The 21,447-nt window shown below is 39.5% G+C and overlaps 1 protein-coding gene across 1 annotated transcript in view; it reads left to right on the top strand.

Moving 5' to 3' along the window:
- OGFOD1 (2-oxoglutarate and iron dependent oxygenase domain containing 1) overlaps positions 1–21,447 on the top strand; it is a 690,104-nt gene that overhangs the window by 130,983 nt on the left and 537,674 nt on the right. The window contains 1 exon segment of the mRNA XM_044081419.1: positions 13–132. Coding sequence (XP_043937354.1) covers positions 13–132 — 120 coding nt within the window.

The raw sequence follows: 21,447 nt of genomic DNA, 5'->3' as shown, positions 1-21,447 counted from the left end.
GGTTATTGAAAGGAAATGTCTTGCTGTGTCATGACGATTGGTTAGAAGGGCGAAGAATTGCATTTATTCTTTATCTTGTCCCCTCATGGGAGAAGAGCGATGGAGGTACCCTGGATTTGTTCAGTACAGATGGTACGGTTACCATGACTAGTTATCTTTTTTAGTGACTAGTACTGCATTTGCAACCCATTGGTTCTTCATATATGGAAAATGCTCTTGTAGATGCGAGCACACACACATAGACAGTCTTATTGCAGCATATAATGCCCAGGTAGCAGTTTCCTAAAAAGAAATTGACTTGATACTTTTTTTCAGACTTGTCTTCTAAACTAAAAATTATTCCTGAGCTACCAGCAAAGAATAATTTCATTTACTTGTGTGATAATGGTGTTAAACAATGAAACTGATACCAAATAACTGAAAAGTAAACTAATGACAAACTGCCACAAAAAATGTGTAGACAAACATTAATGGCAATGAATCTACATTGAAAAATAATCTTGTATTTAGACCCAATATCCACAATGAAGGTGTAAAAGGTGCAATTGCAGCATAGAAAACAGTTATCCACACCTCAGTGGAACTCCAGAAGACTGGAAACAGTTGATGGGCTTGTGAAGACTGGTAGAGAAGGGGTGAAGGCTGCCAGCCTAGTCAAATAGAATTTGCTACATAATTCTGGCATTTGTAAATATAAGTATAAAATACAGGCTTGTTTCTTAAATGAAAGAAAACACTGTAAAATGGGAACTTCAAGATTGTAGCAACATTGCCATCTGCTGTAAGGAAAACCTAAGCCAAGCATTTCAAATGTTCTTTGAAATTAAAATTGTTTTGTATGTCCTTTGAAGTTAGAATTTGGAGTCAATGAGTCTGGAGTAATTATCCTGCCTATTATTTTAAGGCTAAAGTTAATGACCAGAATTTACATGTGGAATGCCCTTTATTTCTCTAAGTGTAAAAGAATGTAAATGTAGTTTCTGTGGCCTGGGAACCAGGAAAGTGTAAACAAATGATGTAATGTTTTATCAGAACTGCAGTTTCAATTTAAACAGTGAGAACCAGAGATTAGTAAGTATTTTGATCTTGATATCCAATCTCAGCACTGCCTTGCTCTTAAGTAAGTTATCTTAGAAGTATGTTTTCTTGTAGAAATAGCTAGGACTATAAACATTAGACTTAATGTTTTTCTTTTATGTCAGAACTGTACTATGGAATTATTTTAAGTTTCTATGTGATCTCTGAGTAGCATTGTATTGTAGTAGTATTGTCTTGTGTTTTAATTATTTGTTATTAAATATTTTTAAAAACCTTTTACTTGTGGCTGGTTTGTGTAGAGATAAGTTAGCTCTAGAGTACATTGCATATTTATAGAGTTTGCTATCTATGCCTCTCCTATACCTTTAGCCCTGGGCTATACTACCAATTGGATAATAATATTGCACAGTAATAATTGGACGCCCTTTTAAGGGCCTTTGGGTAGTTAAGTATTAGCTGGTGGTGGCAGTAATTGCTACCATATAGTCTGGGTAAAAGGGCACAGCTGGAGAATCTGTGTCAGCCTTTCCCAGGAATGTCTGTGAAGTTGTATAAATATCTCAAAGTGTGTGGGTGTGTCAGCTACTTGGGCAGGGACACAAAGCACTGATTGGACAGAAAGGGTACTGGAGGTTAGCTTGCCAGCTAGGCTGAGATCTGGTCCCTGTAGCTGTGCTAGTGGGGAGTCTTATTGGGGACCCGGGAAGCAACCAGCCCCCAGACTGACTGTGATCTCTTTGTGCACATAAGGGAACTTGTACTTTACTGTATGTATTTGTTATCCTTTCTTCTATACGAGACGTCTTCCCTGGTGTTAGTGGTGAGGATTGAGGCTCCTTGATTGCTGGGCCAGGGCACGGGCGTCACAGGGCTTAATACAGTTTTAATGCAGTAAGAAAGCACAACACATAAATGATGCTCCTTGAAAATACGTTTTCGTCCTCAACTTCATCAAATATAATTAAACTAAATTACATGTCTTAAATTACACTGTTTTTATTGGTGAATTTGTATCACTAAAATTAACATTTCATAGATTTTACCCACAATCCCTTTCACCTCCACTAACATAAATAACTTCATTTACAACAACAATTCCACACTTTAAAAGTTCTTTTTAGTACAATTCATAATGTAAAATTCACCCTGTAACTGCTTGCATCAATAAATGTTAAAACAACATCTCTCCTTAAGGGTAATCATTAAAATGCTTGGTATACAAGTTTATAAAATTCATAAACTATTATCCGTGCCCCCTCTACTGGCTCTAAAACTGACAACTGCTTCACATTTAAAATAACTACAAAATCTCACTATGCAAGTACTCAACACAATAAACTCCCACATTGTGTAAGTTGTTGTAAATGTTATAATCCTGCCGCTCTCGGCTTTAAAACTGGGGCCAGGGATAAACCACCGTTTAGTCCAGGGAACCTACTGACCTCTAAGAAATTCTCAATGAGAATAGCAACGCAACAAGTTCAAGTTCCAAGAATCCAATACACTTATACACCAAAAGGTTTAATAGAAGCAAAGCTTTCGGGTTAACCACCCTTCATCAGTACATAAAATTGAATGAATCTAAAAGCATTTAAATAGGAACACAATTTCATCACATGATTCAGCCAGCCTAACAAATTCTTCAAACAATTAATTTCTTTATAGCATTCAAATGTTCATATACTCTCCTTTTCACCTTCCTCTCGGTTTTTCTTACATAGATTGCCTTGCACTCACATAAGGCAAGATATACAACCCCGCTGGTCTCACAATTACTATAGCTTCTTGCCATGAGGGTTCTGTTTCTGGAGTCCAGGTGGATTAGTTTGTACTCATAATGAAAGGGCATTGCGCACATCTCCCACATTTGAATGTCCCTTTCTTGTTTCTGGTTCCACCCCCTCCCCTTACAGTCATAGTATCCTTCCAAAACATTTTTGATACTTGTTCCCCTCCTGTAGACACATTCAAAAGGGGTTTTAAAGTCTAATTTAAGGTCAGTAATTCTACTGAACCTAGTCCATTCCCTCTCGTTGGTTCTACATACAACATTCGCATCCCCACTAAAATCAGTGATGAATGCTGAACCAAAGTCCCCCTCATTCTTATTTTCTTTCAAACTTAAATGATCACCCACAGGGCTAACTTCGGGAATTCCCAAGATAGGGGCATATTTGCCTGTCCTCTAACTAGCCACCTCCTGTTTCACTTGGGTAATTAAAGTTTCTGGGTATCCACGTTCAAAAAACATCCCATGTAACACATCACATTCCTTTCTAAAGTCTTCATTATTTGAAGTCATTCTACTAATTCTTACAAATTGCCCTTTTTATAATGCCTTTCTTCTGAGGGAAAGGATGGGCACTAGCATAATGTAGAATAGAATTAGAGTATGTCTTTTTTTCTGTATACCCTTGAATTAAATGAATTACCTTCCTTGTAAATAGTGACATCTAAGTATGCAATTTCTTTATGGCCAATATTGTACGTAAACCTTAAAAATTCAGAAGATAAAATTCCATGAATGTTTGAAATGTTCCTTTCCAAAAGATACAAATATCGTCTAAAAAACGTTTGTAAAATACACAACAGTCCTTGTATATACTGTTCAAATCTTCTTCTCCCACACCATTAGTATCAGGTGTGCATACATCGGGGCACACCTTGCCCCCATTGCCACTCCACTGGTCTGCTAATGCAATTATTTTTTTAAAACCAATTGCATACAAATATGTATCTCCTCCGGGTTTAAATGTGCATCTTCTCTTGGGTATTCCTCAAACCATTCAATGCTAGTAGCATGAGATATTGAGCCAAATAAATCCACAATGTCTATAGTGATGAAAATTAAATCCTCACTAAAAATTTCTTGCTTAATACTTATAAAATCCCATGAGTACTTTAACAACATCTCATTTGTCATTACCAAATGTTTTAGTTTTACATCCAAGTACCTTGCCAAAGGGGATGTGAGAGATCCCTCTGCAGATTATAACATTTACAAAAACTTACACAATGTGACATTTTATTGTGGTGGGTCCCTGCATAGTGAGATTTTGTAGTGATTTTAAATGTGAAGCAGTTGTGAGTTTGAGCCAGTAGAGGGGGCACAGATAATAGTTTATGAATTTTATAAACTTGTATATCAAGCATTTTTATGATTTATTACCCTTAAGGAGAGATGTTGTTTAAACATTTATTTATGCAAGCAGTTAAAGGGTGCATTTTACATTATGAATTGTATTAAAAAGAACTTTTAAAGTGTAGAATTGTTGTTGTAAATGAAGTTATTTATGTTGGTGGAGGTGAAACGGATTGTGGGTAAAGCCCATGAAATGTTAATATTCATAGGTTCATAGGTAGGTACTAGGCTATTAGCCCTAGGGCCTATATAAGCCTAGCCAAAAAGGTACCCTGACTTTCGCCACCCAAGAAAGTTATTTTCCTGTGCCCCTGTCGAGCACAGCCACAGAAGTGATCCCTGGGGTGAATTTCCTATTTCCCATCCAATGATCAAGATTTTTCTTGAAGAGTGCTAATGAGGAGCGCTGTTTGACATAGATAGGTAGTCTGTTCCAGAGTACGGGAAGTCTCTGGGACGGCAATCTATCCCTCCAGCATGTTCTGTTTATTGTGGTGACAGGGTTTAGGTCCCTAGAGCATGTAGCTCGGAGGGGTTGGGATTTCTTTAAGTGGAACATGTCCAACAGCTCTGGGTTTGACATAGCTTTGTATGTTAGGCAGAGATCGTCTCTGAGTAGGTGATATGTGACTGAGTAAAGCTGGAGTTTTTTTAGACTGTCTGCGTAGGGCATCTTTTTGAGGCCAATGATCCTCTTTGTGAGGTATTTCTGTGGCCTTTCCAGTTGTAGATGTCTTGTGAGGTACATACTAAAAAGGGCACTGTACTCTATAATGGGTCTAATGAGTGTTGAGTAAGGGGGAACAATTACCTCTTTTTTTCTGGCTGAGAAATCTTTTGTGTTAAGGTGAGCCACGTAGAAGGATTTCCTGACCACTGTGGCAATGTGATTATCAAAGGAGAGATTACTGTCCACCTGTGTCCCAAGGTCTCATCACACTTTCAGCGTTAAGTAGACTACCACTTATGTGGTAGTTCATGGGTACAGAGTTTTTACCAAAGGGGGTGACCATACACTTTTTGGCGTTGAGCTTCAGGCCATGGCTTTGACACCAGGCATCTGTCTCAGTGAGGCCTTTTTGTAGTATGTACACATCGTTAGGAGTTTCAATTATGGCTCCTAGTTTGCAGTCATCTCCAAACTTTGTTAGCCAAAGACCTGCTGTGTTAGCCTGTACTTCAGAGAAGTAGATACCAAACAGGAGAGAACCCAGGACTGAACCCTGTGGTACTCCACTTGTCACTGGTCTGATGTCGGATTTGGAGTCTGCTACTTTCACAGTGTGGGATCTCTCCATGAGCCAGTTGGCAACCCATCTTGTGACATAGGGATTTATCCCTAGTTTAGTGAGCTTATCTATAATTCCAGACTGGGGGATGGTGTCTAAAGCCTTGGCAAGATCTAGATAAGCTGTGTGAACCACCGTACCCTCCTCTATGGCTTTGGTGACTGCTTCAAGGAAGTCAATCAGGTTTAGGAGACATGATCTGCCTTTTACAAACCCAAACTGGGTAGGGTCCAGAGTTTGGAGATTACCAATGTCTTTGTTTATGAGTTACATGATACGTTCCATGGCCTTGCAGACCAGGCTCGTCAGGCTAATGGGGTGGTAGTTCTTGGGGTCCGTCGTGGCTCCCCCTTTGTGGAGTGGGATAACCGTCGCAGTGAGCCATTCAATGGGCACAAAGCCTGAGAGGAGTCTGATTGAACATGGTACTTAGGGTGCCAGTTCATTCTGTAGTTCATGTAGAACGCGGCCTGGGATATTGTCCGGTCCCATGGATGCTGTGTTCTTGGCTTTGGAGAGTTTTTTTTTTTTTTTTTTTTTTTACCTGTGCAGCTGTGATTACAGGAACTTTGCATTCTTCCGGTATAGAGATGGGCCCTCTAGGGGGTGGGGGTAAAGTTAACACTGAACCTATCTGCCAGGATGTTGGCAATATCAGTTGGTTCTGTATATTTAGTGCCATTGTGCTGTAACTCAGAGCAGATCTGAGTGTTGCCATTGAGATTCTTGATATAGCTATAGAATGCTTTGTGGTTGTCTTTAGAGTCGGTGGTAATTTTATTTTCGTATCTAGCTTTGGAGGATTTTGAGGTATCTCAGCTTCTTACTGAGGTTGACCAGGGAGTTCCTCCAGTCATGGGATTTTACTCTTTTTTGCAACCGTTTCGTCTGTTGTAGTTTGTTTATGGCAGAGGACCACCAGATTGGCTTCTTTTTTTTGGAGGATAGCATCTTGGTTCCATTAGGGATAACATGATCCATGCACTCGTGTAAGTGCTTATAAAGTGCATTTGTGTAAGATTCAGCAGTCGTACCTTTATTGTCCATCTGCATGGGTGTCATGAAGTTTGCCACTTCTGTCTTAAGAAGTGTGAAGTTGGCTTTGGAGAAGTTTTCTTTACAGTGGTTTCCCTAATTGGTGGTGGAGGCGGGATGTGGATGTTTAGGGTGATTAGCTTGTGGTCGGATCTGACCAACTAGGAATTGACCTCTGGTGTGGAACACCGGTTGCCCATGTTGGATGACCAGGTCTAGGATATTGCTGCCCCTTGTGGGGGTGTGAATAAGTTGATCCAAGGTGTTGGAATTTATGAATTCCAGAAAATGTTGAGCAAAAGAGTTGGTACAGGAGTAGTTTTCCCAGTTACTGGTGGGGTAGTTGAAATCGCCCATTATTAGGGTGTTGGGGTGTACCCTAATACTTTCCAGTGCATCAAGAAATGAGGAGTGGGAATCCTGGGGCATGGTGGGGGGTCTATAGCAAGCTACAGTTTGGATTGCAGTCTTGCCCAGAGTTAGTTGCACTTGGATAATCTCGGATGCATTATGCTGTGCAACTAGCCTGGAGGTGTGGATATCCTTAATGAATATGGACACGCCTCCACCTTTAGTGCTTCGTTCCAGGTTAGGTGGCTGAAAGGTGTGGTATGAATTATAGCCTGGTAACGCAGGGGTGCTCTCTGAAGCTTTGAACCAGGTCTCTGTCACTGCACAGATGTCTATGTTCTCCATTTTAAGGAGTGCCTCGATTGAGTGCATTTTGAGGTTTAGACTTCTAGCATTGAGTAGCATTACCCTCAGATTTTGCTTGCTTGTACCTGTTAGGGTGGTGAATTTGTCATTTGAACCTTGCCTAAAAAGACACTATAGGAGTGGCAAGAGCCTTTGCCAGTATCTGGAATCCCAAGGGCGACAGGTGCAGGCCATCTCTGGCAAAGCATCGTGGTCTGTCAATCATGTTGTCCCAGGCAGACAAATAGTGGCTCCCCTTAGAATAACACCAGAAGCTTAGGCAATTGTTGAAGTCGATCATTTTGTCCTTGTACTGTGGTATCATTTTGGGTGATGGCAGGATGCTACTCAGGGCTAGGGTCATACCTGTCTGGGCTACAAGATTGAAGAGCTCCTCCATGTCTCTCTTCATGTAGTCCAGGGAGGTAATGTCTCAGGTCATTCACACCAACATGGACAGTGACAGTGTCATATTTGTACTTGTTGTGGACTGACCTGAGTGCGTGTGTTGTGGCGGATCCTGGCACCGGACAGTAACTTTCTCCTTGTTTAGCCTGGTGAGTGGAACATCAGTGTTCCTGACTATAGAGTCAACTATGACTAGAGTGTTGGGTACATTGTTATGCCTTATGGGCTGTGATTGAGTGGCACACGGAGTTTGTGGGCCATGTGCCATTTGGGTTGTGTTGGGGGGGTGGAGTTTGCTTGCGTTTCTGCTTTGGAGGTCCCTGATGCTTGGGCAGGTTTTTGAGGGCCTCCGTGAATGTAAGTGTGTGTTTTGTGTTTCTATGTGTGTGTTTTGGTGGTGTACGTTTTGTGGGACTATGTGATGAGTGTGGTGTGGTGCAAGTGTTTACCCTCTCCTCCTGACTGTCTAGTCCAGTCTTGGGTGAGGAGAGCTTTGCTTCCAGTTTGGCTATGTAAGTGCATCACTCGCAGGTTGTAGTGTTGGATGTCAGGATGAGAGGGTTGTCTGTGTACATGAGGCAATTGCTGCATTGCCCCAAGATGCCCAGATTCATCAGGTAGACAGGAGAAATCACCGGGAGCTGACCCTTAGGCATGCCTGGATAGGTGCTTATTTATTAAGTACTAAAAACTGCTTTCCTCTAGACAAGTGAGGAAAGTTTAGTGCTGTAGTAATTTGCAGCTTATTTAGTGCTTACGAGTTCTGAACAAGTGCTGAGTTCAAAGAAACTGATTTGAGTGCTGAAACTAGAAAACTGGGTAGTTCTAAGAAACAAAATTAAGCTAGAAGGCTTCCCTCCAGCAAAGGCTTGGGGGCTCAGAAGCCTACAAACAGTCTAGACCACTTACAGGAAAGGCAGGAAACAAGCTTAACATTTTTTTTTTCTTTCCCAGATGCTCTCTTTGTACACAGTAGGAGTGCCTGAAATCAGAATATGATCTCACTGCACTCAGTTGAGTGAGCAAATGAGATGGGCCCAGAAGGAGTATCCAAACACAAATTTACAAGAGGGGTGGGCAGTTTCAAAGCCACCAAGATTAACCTAAACAAAACCAGGGAGGATGGGTGGGGAACTAACTGAAAGAGTCAAAACTTCCAATTCAGTTAATATTCAATGCAACACAAATAAATCAATTAAAATGCTGTATTTGAAAAAAGTGCAGATAAAAGGTACTTGAATTCTCTTATACGTCCAGTTGAATACAGCTAGATCTTAGCCGGCCAAAGCTCAGGTTTTAAGTGATGCACAGTTTTTATTGGTGAATTTGTATTTAATTGAAGTATTTAAGGCATATCATTTAGTCCGTTAATTGTATCTGAAGTTGAGGACGAAAACCTATTTTCAAGGAGTATCATTTGTGTTGTGCTTTCTTACTGCATTAAAACTGTGTTAAGCCCATCAACTGTTTCCTGTCTTCTGGCGTTCCATTGAGGTGTGGTTAACTTTTTTTAGACCCAATATATAACTCTTCACCAGCAAAAATGCAACTTGGGTATCCACAAAAATAGATAAGTGAACAAGCACACATTCCCCACAAATCGAAGTAATGGAAGGGAGTAAATATCACCTAGCAGGAGAGGAGGTTGGGTAGCTGGCTGAAAAGTTTCTGTCTTTGCTAATAAAAAGGAATGAAGCAACATGGAACAAAGAAACAGACACGTAAAGAAGCAAAGAAAACACCATAGAGAAGAAATCTACTGGAAATCAGCATGAACAATACTCTAACAGTAATAACATGGGACTGTTCTGTTAAGTGAGGTGACTTCTAGCATGGCTGAAGAGATCTGGGTAGCCTGAAAATATTCTTAAAGCTGGGCTGCGTGTGTCCTCCTCCATCATAAGGATGGATCTACCAATCCAGATCTGTTACGGTAAGTATGCAATATTAATTTCTTCCTGGAAGCAAGTTAATAGGTACTTTCTTGTAGGATAGGTAGAGTGTACTATGTTAAAAAAAAATTAAAAAAAAAAAAAAAAAGGCTCATTTTGCTGTACGTGCTGATTACTATGGAAGAAAAACTAATGCATACAGTAGAGGCATTAAATTAGTTTTCATACTACTGAATGTGAGCGCAGCGTTACATGTCAAGTTTTATAGCTTAGCATTGTCAGTATTTTGTGTAACTTATTATGTTATCCACCGTTTACTTTTTTGTAAAAAATCAGTTAAAAATGAAGATATGAATAGAGAACACACAAGTCTTAGCCTGCTGTAACATAGCACTAATTTTTAGAAATAGAGTTGCATCAATACATGAGGGCTTTCATTTTTTAATTACTATGTAGTTTAAATGGAGACATCAACTACAACTTCAAAATAAAAAAAAAATAATTTTAATCAGTAAGCTGTTTCATCCTGAGACTTCATCAGACTGACAAGACACTGTTACAAACACATCTGAATACTCAGTCAGGTCACATGATGTAATTAGTGTCTCTGTGTTCTCCTTTTTACATAAATCTTAAAATTCTTCTTGTCATTTAGACCTGGAGGATTGCAGGTGTCCAATATCAGTTGCCAACAATATTCCGTCCATTCTAAATAATTTTCTGCATCAAATGTCACATGAAAATTTCTGACTTCATCAGTAACTATAAATTTAAAATCTTGTTTGTTATGAAAGGGCATTTTTATTGTTTTTCAATTTGATCACATGCAGGTGTTCCTGTATCCTATTATGCAGTTCACTTGTGACTTTCCCACATAATATGCCTTACAGGAGGTGCAGTATGCTAAATGCACCACATATTTAGATTTATAATAGTATAATGCCAAGGTATATCTATCTTTAGTACTTGAATAGTAATACTAGTCACATCTGTCATAAAATATTGGCAGTAATTGCAGTTGAAACATTTAAACATTCCCTTTTTGTAAGCAATTTTTGTCTTTGTTAAACTGTCATACTTCAACTGAAACAAATCCTTCAAGTTTCTGCCTCTTTTTCTAATAAAAGCTGGATCTTCTCCGTCAGGAAAACTGCTTAACATTTTTCATGTATTCTTTATTGTATTTACACTGAATTCTTCTAAGATTTTGTAAAAACATGTCTGCAGCATAATCATTACCATTTGACCTTGTTATTTGGCAACGTAATTGGCTACTTGTTAAATAGATTCAAAATAAGTTCACTCTAAACTGCCACATTTTGCCACCTTCAAATTAGCAAATTATCCTGAAAGGACATAACTAAAATTGGGTTTTATAGATTTGTTTTTTGCAGGATTTGCTGCTCAACTTTCCTGAGTGCAGTCCCGCTCCCCTACCCTACCCCCATTCCCACCCACCCCAATTCAATTGCATTTAATTCTAGACAACCACACCCATAGCTCCTCTCACCCAATCAGAACCCCTTAATACTTCTCGTCTATTATCCATACACCCCAGGGATCTAAACCTTGTTATCACAATTAACAAAAGATGCTGGAGGGATAGGTTCCTGACCCAGAGACTCCCCATACTCTGGAATAGACTGCCCATGCATGTCAAGCAGAGCGCCTCCTTGGCTGTCTTCAAAAGGAACCTTGACGATTGGATGGGAGATAGGAAATTCACCCCAGAGATCACGTCAGTTCCCCTGCTAGAGAAGGGTCTAGGGAAGTAAATATTGTGGGAAGAAATGTCTGGGGTAATTGTTTGGCTAGGCTTGTATAGGCCCTAGGGCCGATAGCCTAGTACCAACCTATCAACTTATAGGATGCACCAAAAACACCTACTCTAGTTTACTAAACCTGCATCCCATCCTACTTGTATTTCTACTATCCCCACTCCATATTCTGTCACACTTTATTCAAACTAAACTCTCATCTCTCCCTACCATGCTAATCCTTCACTGCCTAGCATTACTCACTCTCATCAACCTATCCTGCCTTACATCTTATCACACAAACTTAAATTACACCCTGAATACTTGCTTACCCATTGAAAAGTCACCCAATTTCTTTCACCATAAACTCGGCTATCTATAATTACACAACTTTAGATCTTGCCCCCCCCCCCAAATGGTTCCCCCAATATACTAGCCTGCAAGCAGTCATGCAGTACAATAAATTAATACTCAAATATCTAAAACAACAACTGCATAACAGCCATCCTACTCCGTCTTAGTGGGGATATTCACCCTAACCCAGGACCCACTCCTTTTCAGGACAACCCTAACAATTTTTATGAATGTTCTCCCGATATCCCCAGAAAAACTAATGATAATAATATGATGATGATATGATGATAATAAATTTAAACATAAGAAGCATTGCAAATAAAATACAGGAACTTCATGTAATTCCCCTGACATGGTTCTAACAGAAACCAGGCTCAAACCAGACATCCCCGATAAATGAATTTCTTCCCACAGGCTATAGCATTTACAGGTAAGATAGGAAAACAAAAAGAGAAGGCGGTATTGCCCTTCTCTTCAAAAACCATCTGACAATAGAAATACTTGACCATAATCCCCCTAACATCTCTAACTCGGAAATAATCTTAGCTAAAATAAAACTCAACCAAAATAAAAATGTTATCATCATCTGTATTTGTATTCCTCCTTGCAGTAACCTAGACAAACTCGAATCCTTCCTGCAATGGTCTTCTAATAACCTCCCCCAAGAGACCATTTATATTAGGCAACTTCAACATTAATTGGTATGCTTGCAACTCTGAACACCCTCTCTCTCATATCAACTTCCATGGCTTTATCCAATTAATTCAAACCACAACTAGGTATGATAAAATAACTAAAAAGGAATCTCTCCTTGACTGGATTCTCACCAACTAGTCCACACTCTCATTTAGTTCAGGTACCCTTCCCGACTCACTCAGTGATCACCTCCCAACATATATTATATGACACCAGGCAAACTCTATAAAAAAAAATCCATCTACCAAATTCGTAACGTCAAAACTTTTAAGTCTCAAGATTTCATAACATCCCTTAAGCTTTGCAATTGGAAACACCTCAAAACTCCATCCCTAGACAGTACAGTGAACTACTTTTAACTCCACACTTTTAAACATCCTTAATAACATGGTCCCTATCAGGACAATACGAGCAAAATCTAATTACACTCCCTGGCTCTCCAAACAGACTAAATCATTCCTAGAAGGAAGAGACAAAGCATGGCATGAATGGACCCACAAAAAAATCAGTAGTTGCTCACCAGAAATACCTCCAGCTGAAAAATAAGGCTAAAACCCAGGTAAGGCTAAAACCCAGGTAAGACTTGACAAAGAGCTACTATACTAACTTACAAGCTAAATACCAAAATAATCCTCAAAAATTCTGATCCACCTTAAATAAAATATTGCGACCTAGTCAAACTAAGACCCCTCAACCAACTGTACCTGACCCCCTAGAATGTACCGCCACCTGGTTTAATAAATACTTCATTGACTCCATCACAATTCTTACTAACCAAAACTCCCCATCATCTCCTATCAACCTAACCTCTCTACTATATAATAACAACGCCTTCAACCTAGAACCAGTTCCAACAAATACCATACACAAACATTTGCTCAGGCTAAAACCCACAACCTTGGCAGCTGACATCCTACCCTCTACACACTAAAAGTACCAGCTAAAGCCATCTCTTATCCTGTTTCCCTATTAAGTAATCGTTCCATATCTGAACAACACATCCCCACCCTCTGGAAACTTGCACACATTATACCTCTACACAAAGGAGATTCCTCCACAGACTTCTCCATCTTTCGGCCCATAGCAATCTTATCCCCTCTGTTAAAAATCCTTGAAAGGTGTGTTCACACCCAAATTCTTAACCATCTCCTATACAATAAACTACTCGCAAATGGCACGATTTCCGTCCCAACCATGTTACCACCACAGCCCTCATTAGCTTTACCAACACCGTCAATCACCATAGAAACAAAGGTGATCTAGTATCAGCAACCTTTTTAGACTTATTGGAAGCCTTCAATACAATCTCTCGCAACAAACTGCTAACTACCTTGTCCAAACTGAACCTGAGCTACTCCTCTCTAGCCTAGTTCCAAAACTATCTCACAGATTGGAAACAAGCTGTACGATGGAGCAAAGTTCTTTCACCCTTGCTTCCAGTGACACAGGGCATACCATAAGGCTCTGTCGTTGGTCCCCTCCTTTTTAACCTATTCACAAATAACTTCCAGAATGCTACTACTATAGCCACTATTATACAGTACACAGATGACAGTGATGTGCTCTGCCCCAACTCTACCTGAAATCCAAAACATAACCCAATTATCCTTCAATGCTACTGAATCATGGTTAGCAGATGCCCAACTAATCCTCAACCCAAATAAAACCTAACTTATGCTCTTCCTCCCCACTAAACTTGAAACTCAATCCACCTACTTCAACATCATGTCAAACAATAAGACTCTGATCGAGCCAATACCATCCACCAAACTTCTAGGTGTCACTATTGATCAAAATCTGAGGTTCGACTTGCACATTGCCCAAATCAGTAAAAAAAAGTACACAAGAAAATAGGTACACTATACAGTTGCTTACAGCTAGAACCCATTTATTATCAACTTTACTGTACGCTTCACCTATCCTCACCAACCTTTCCAAATTAGACCTAACCAAGCTAGAGGTCTGCTATAACAAAATAGCTAGATTTGCCACTAACTGTCCCCATAAAACCCATCCTTAGGAGTGGAGTAGCTTGGGTTCAGTTTGGAAGGTCCTAAAACAACTTTCTTGGTTAGAACTACCACACCAACTCATCTTCACACAACTCTCTACAGCACATCAAATGTTCTATAATCCCCAAAAAAAAAAACGCTCTACAAGGCCTCCTTATCCCCTATACAAGTTCCCATCCACTAAGATCCATCAGTAAAGCTTTAATTAAAGTAACCAGAAGTAAAAATAACTCCGGCGACTCTTTGTACTCCTATTACAGTGCCAAACTGTGGAATGCCTTGCCATTTGAAATCAGAACTATTACTAACCGAAAAAACTTCAAGCATTACGTTAGAGTCCACCTCACAAATTCCTGGATTTACACATGTGATGAGCACAGGTAGCCCAAACCATGGCACTAGCTGATGTTAGTTTAATTGCATATGTTATTAACATGGATAATTAATTATTAGGACTGTCTTATGTTGCTGCAAATAAGCAGATTTCAAATTTTGCCACATAATCTTATACACAAGATCAAAGAACTTAATTGTACACTCAATGTTTATAGCACCACAACCCAGAAGTATCATAAGTACAGTATTCCAAATGAAATGTAATCTAAGATGTTTGATCCTGTCTTCTACTAGACCAGCTATTCTTTTATTTTTTTTTTTCCGTAAATTTCTGTTATTATATTTCTTCATTGTATTATAAGATTTTTGACTAACAAAATTGGGTACTTTTCCATTATCGGGCACCAGCTCTAATCAGCATTTGGAATGTTAGCCCGTGATCATAAAGATCACACTGCTGCTGAGGTTTATACAAAAAGTTATACTTCCCTTGCAGACTGTAACTCAATGTATTATTTATTTAAATAGCAATCTACTGAAACTGCAAAAAGGCAGTACATGGTCTTATCAAGTTGGTCCAGTAGATGGCTTGTTATACAAATACAGAATACGGTAAGCTGACAGTATTTAATTTCAATAATGAATGTACATTCAACATACATAGCATGTGTTCAATCATCACTGAAGCTGTCATTCAGCAGCACAACAGGCTGCAAATGGAGGCATATCAAAACGCATCTGATCTGACACAAAGCGTTAAGCAACCCATGATAACAAGAAAGATGTGTACGAACAGATACTACTAAACGACTCCGCCAGTGAAGCTACAGTAATGTAAACGTGCAACAGTAAATGTTAAAAAAAAAAAAAAAAAAAAAAAAAAAAAAACTGCTGCTGCGAGATAGTCTCATATAACCTAGACTATTGTTGCAGTGATCTAATTAATGTACGTCAGAACTTCTCTTTATATCTCTCAAACCAGTTTCTACCTGCTGCATAACTATGAAAAGGATGTGCACCTCTCTCTAAGCCATCAGTAAAACAGTCTCTGCCTGCTCCCTAGCTAAACTATAAGGACATGTAGTAAATCACATTTGAAAACAGAATTTCCAGTTATACCTGTAAACATCCTGAAAATAAGTCGCCATAGGTTTCCACGCTCCTCAAGATCTTGAATAAGCACATTGTGATCCTTCCCCCTTAAAGCACGTGGTTACTGTTTTCCAAATTCAAAACCAGAAGATATGTCTTCATTTCCCTTAATTTTACAGTATCTAAACAACATATTTTCCTTCAATAAACAATCACTTAAAAGGACTTAACAAAGCCCCTACATCAGTATCTTCATAATCACCATTACTTACTGTGCTCGGTTCATGAACAAGCTTTCTGACACCCTGAATCAGCAGAGTCAGATACTTGTGACATTAGCAGAAAAGCAACCTTTGAGAGAAGCGGCTGTATCATCATGCATTTGTGTGACGCTTTCACTTTGAGAAGCCCTTCTGTGCTCCGTACCGCTCAACTCCTAAGACACAGAAATCTGAACAAAGCCATATGTAATTGGGTGGGACAAAGGCCCAAAAATATACATTTTAAATCTTGCTCTTACAAACGTAGAAAGTTGACAGTATAACAGATTTTGGATTAGCATGAATTTCAAATGCTGATTAGAGCTGTTGTTCCGATAATGGAAAAGTACTCAAAATTGTTACTAACAATGGAGCCTTTCTCCCCAGGCCTCTGGTGAAAAAGGGTTATATGCCCAGTCGGACTTTCCTGGTAAACAAATATAAATAAAATAATAAATACAATTGTTACACTTTCATATGTGCATATACTTATTTCTTTTTGTTTTAATATTTTCAAAAATTTGTATTTATTTATAAAATAAATAAAATTCTTATTTCTTCTAATATTTTCAAAAGTTTTTTTTTTTAACTAAGTTGTCTGGATATCCTCTTTGCACACATTTCTGTTTGAAATAACTTCTCATTCATTCTCAGGCTAACACTAATCAACTGACTTCTTACTATATTTTCTTTTGCACTTTTATGGTGCTTACTACCATAACTTAAATAGGCATTTTTTTGTAAATATTTGTTAACAGTGAGTCATCAGATTCATATGCCACTCTTTCTAAAAAAAAAACTGCTTTCACATAAATTCAGATGTAAACTTTAGATGTTCATTTGCATTAAGATATTCAGAAGAAAGCCCTTTTGTAAGTTGTCTCTAAAAAAAAAAATCATCTGTAAGACATTTATAAAAGACTACATTCTTAAAGATTGAATTCAAAATGTACACATTTCCCAACCAGGCATAAAGATATTTATGTAACTGGGTGACATAATTGCTCCATTTTCCTGTTGGAAGAAAGATGAGTTAAAATTCAATAAAATTGTAACTCAGAATAATATCCAACACTTCCATCAGTAAAAATCACTTGTTCATTGCAAAAGCACTCCGATGAAAAAAGCTCTTTTCTGACAGTCCCATTCCTATATCATTTAGTATCCTAGTGTACAGTGACTGAACATCCAGCACCACTAGATAGTCCGAATCTAATGTTTGCACATTACTTGAACTTTTAATAAAGGTCAAAAGAGTCTTTTGATGTAAGAAAAATTAATTTCCACTTTTTGCAAACACTTGGTCATAGGTTCAACTTACTACCACCACTCACTACTATTGGTTTGACAGGTGGATTATCTAAATTTTCATGTAGTTAGGGTTATCCGAAGATGCTGCTTAGCCTAGGATTTTTGACTCTGAAAATTTTTGGTAAGTCACTGTGTACAAGTCCATCACACAGCCAGCCCTCAATATAAGAATCTAGAAGTCTGTGTGATTTATAAATCAAAGGCCATTCAACCGCCTTTTAAAAGCACTCATTGAAAAGAATGCAGAACACGTTTCTTATATTCTTTATTCAAAACTATCAAATTCTGCCTTTATCAGCTTTGCTAATCTTAGATATTCTTTTTCATTGACTGATGCATTTTAGTACTTGTACTGTGGCCCACAGCTTAATAGATGCCTAATGTCAGGGTTAAAAAATGTTACCAACTCTGGCTTTGTGGATTATACTCACAAGATTTAACAAACTGCAACTGTGGACCATCATGAATCCTGTAAATACGTTTAGAATTCAAAATTCTTACATAATCTCTAAGGCCATTGATAACATCTTCTGAATTAGCTATGGCTGCCAGGACAATTGTCCAGCCCCTTTTGAGTATTTGTATATATATTGTGTAGCTTGAAAAAAAAATTCAAAGATTTAAAATTACTTTCTGGAGATCCTTCTTTTATCTGTTTACATTTCTCCATCTCCTGTTACATTGCTTGTTTTTATTTTTGTTTCTGTGGTTGTTTATAAAACTCCCCCTTCTCACAGGTTGTGCCACTATTTGTACCCAAGTTCTGTTTCTCGTTCCTGTATCTTGATAGACATCCACAGACTGAAAAACATGTAGTTTGTTTTGATTTCTTGATGAATGCTATTTTCTTAATTAGAAATGTGGCTAAAAATATAGCCAAATGTCAGTAGCATTGCCCAGACTTTGTGTAGTTATTGTACTCCCTCCCGTTGTACTGTGGCACTGTCATCATGTGTTCGTTTATTTATTTGACATTTGTATACTGGGAAAACCCGACCGGGACAAATCCCATTGTCAGAGGAAGCCTGGGGAGAAATGCTCCAGATTCAAGTCTTTGAAATGTGGGAAGAAATCAGAGCACCAGGAGGAACCCCACGCGAACACAGGGGAGGACATGCAGACTCCACATACAAGGCATTTTCTTCATAGGTCTTGATTTCGCAGTCTGGATGTGAAGTTATCTCCTGGTACAGAATAAAATGGTAAATGTACAGTGGCTGTTTGCCATAGAAAGTCAATGATGGTGTGATTCATACTTGCAGACTAGCAGTGATTCACTGTGTTTTAGGTTTTCTGCATGGTTGTGTGATATGAAGTTAGTATTTTTAAGTAAGGGATTGTGGGAGGGTGAAGTCTCCCCCGCCATGTGAGTAATGCAAAGCTGCACCGGTTGAAGTTTCACTTAAAAATGAAACTGGGGAAAAGTAGGGGAAGCAAACGTGCTATTAAAATTCACTCCAAGTATCCTTGCAAATGGAGGGGCTGACAGTACAGGGATGGGAGCATTTAATTATGTAGGTTTCCCTTTGCTGAATAGAGTCATGAGTATTTTGTTTCCTTTCTTACTGACTTAAATATCTTGGGGTTTGACAACAAGGTGCTGGGTTCTCTGAAGGCTCTCTGCTGTGGAGTGCTTTTGTTTTTTTTTTGTCATGCACTTTCAGTCCTTCCCTAGGTGTAAGCATGTATTATGCATGGACATTTGTAGGGCGCATGTTACCAGAACTGTAATTATTAAAGGCCTACTGCACCATTTTGTTGCTTGTGTACAGTTCCAGCAAAGCTGCCCTAGGAGGTACTGCAAGAGTGAGACTGCTAGAAAAAGAAGGAAACAGTTGTTTCCTTCTCCATGCCGGGCTTCCTGCTTCTGTGATGCTAACTAGCATTGGCTAGAGATAGTGTAGGTGGAACCCAATTCCCATTAGGACATACTGCAGTGTAGGTAAGTTTTATGTTAATGTTGACAGCGAATAACCATACTTAACCACTGGGGAGCCTGAGGCTCCCCAAGGTGTTTGTACAGCTGATTTACTTCCAGCAGCTTTACCTCAGTAATTGTTACTTTGTATTGGTTAAGACCTGCCTACAGTTACAAAACATTTGATTTTGGCCTCACTGTTGCAGTAGTATTTGGTTGTTTTAACAGCAGTACATATTTAGGGGTAGAAGTTCAGTCTTTCACCAAAATTGTCTCTCTGCCTCTCTGTCTATATGACATTTCTTAATATCGACTTATGTTGAACTGTCTTTTTTTCTTCAGTCTCAGAACACCTTTTTATTAGCTGAAATACAAAGTGTTTACATGCAAGCACTTTCCAACTTATAATTTCTTTGATAGTTATGACAAAAATGTAGAACTACGTTGGTGAGTCCCAGAATTATAATTAAAGTGATGTTCTTCATCTCACATTGCTGCAGTCATAACCTGTGGGTAGTCCGCTGTCCTCGGTCGGCCCGAATACCAAAGTATTAGGCTGGCGTCAGTCATGGGCGCTCAGATCTGACATCAGTGCGTCATGGTATTAAAGCGCATGACCGACGTCATATCCTCAGTCTTTTTTGACGCATGGTCCGAAGCAGAAGCAGCGTTTGCAAGTGCCATTCGGCGTTCTGAAATTTTCGTATTCTGAGTTTCAGACCGAAACCAAGTTGGGCTAAGTACCCCGTTGGGGAATATTTTTGTTTTTTCTTGCCTCAGTTAATTCCGGATGTCAGAAAAAGTGAATAATTGTATTTCTTGTGGGAAACAGATACCGCATAGGGATTACCACTCTCTTTGTATTCCTTGTTTGGGGCCTGAGCACGACGTAGTCGGGTGTCGCTTCTGTGCTAGATTTAATAAGCGCACCATTAAACGTAGGTTAGATTGCGCTAGGCTTGTCTTCGGTAAGCGGTGTAATTACAATATGCCGTCGGATCCTCCGACGCCCGCTACCGCTAAGAAGCGCAAGGAAAAGTCGTTAAGGTCTAAGCAGGATGAGTCGTCCGTCCCGGACGCCGGTTCTTTAGAAGCTACGGTGGAATCTGTAGATCCAGCCGAGGTTTCAGTTGAGTCTCAGGGGGAGCCGTTAATTTTGCAAGATGTGGCCTCTCAGGAGTCAGGTCAGGCTGAGGGGGCCTCTCGGGTTGCTGTACTCCCCTCTTTGCCTAAGGTGGTTACGCCTTCTCCTTCTGTCTCTAAGGTACCTTCCAAGGTCAGGCCTGGTTTGCCTTCCTCAGGTGTCAGTCCTAGTTCTGCAGTTTCTGTGCCTAAAAAACACATGCTTAAAATGGCAGAAGATTTGATTTCCTTAATCAGGGGTTCTATGCCCCCTCCAGATAAGAGGCCTAGGGTGGAGCCAGAGGTGGAAAGTTTGGAACAGGCTTCAGATTACTCAGAGTCTTCGGCTGAAGACATTCAGGATTTTCCTCCTTATTCTGATTCAGACGCAGAGGATTCCAGTCCTTCTGCTTCCCCCCCAGAGGATTTTTCTTTTTCAGAAACCCTGCATTCTATGAGGGAGCATTTTAAATGGGAAGGTCAGGATTTCTCAGATTCCCGAAAGAGGCTTAGGGAATTTTTGTTTTTACCTCAACATCGGCCTTTGGCTATACCTCCTGTTTTGGATGTTGTTCAGGATGTTTTCTCTGAGGCCTCTCTTAATCCAGACTCTTTGCCTCCTGCGCCTGTTAAGCCAGATAGGTATTACAGAGTGCCAGAGGCTCATAAATATTTGTATAAGAGTCCAAGGGCTGACCCAGAAACTATTAGCTGGGGACCTAAGGGGGTCAGGGCTTCTGTTGTAAAGAATCCAGTTCCTATGGATAAAGATTCTAGAGCTTTGGATAGGTGGGGTAAAAAAGCGTATACCTCTTCCACTCTAGCAATGAGGGCTTTAAATTGCCAGTTTCATATGTTGAAGTACCAGAATTTTCTCCTTACTCAATTAAAGTCTAAGGTAGATGCTTTGGCAGAGGGCATAGAGTGTAAGGAATTACAGGATTTGGTTCATGCCTCTGATCAGGTGGGTAAGCATTCTTTGCAGTGTGGTTTTGATGCTTTACAGGCTTCTTCCAGGGTGGCTGCCACTGGATCAGTTATTCAGGCACGCCTGGCTTAAGGATCAGAACTTGTCAGAGCATGTTAAAG

The sequence above is a fragment of the Protopterus annectens genome, chromosome 8.part0, assembly GCF_019279795.1.
Source record: "Protopterus annectens isolate FY-2018-M chromosome 8.part0, PAN1.0, whole genome shotgun sequence".
Lineage (NCBI taxonomy): Eukaryota > Metazoa > Chordata > Ceratodontiformes > Protopteridae > Protopterus > Protopterus annectens.
Note: the sequence above shows the minus strand (reverse complement) of the source record. Positions and strands in the feature narration are given on the sequence as shown.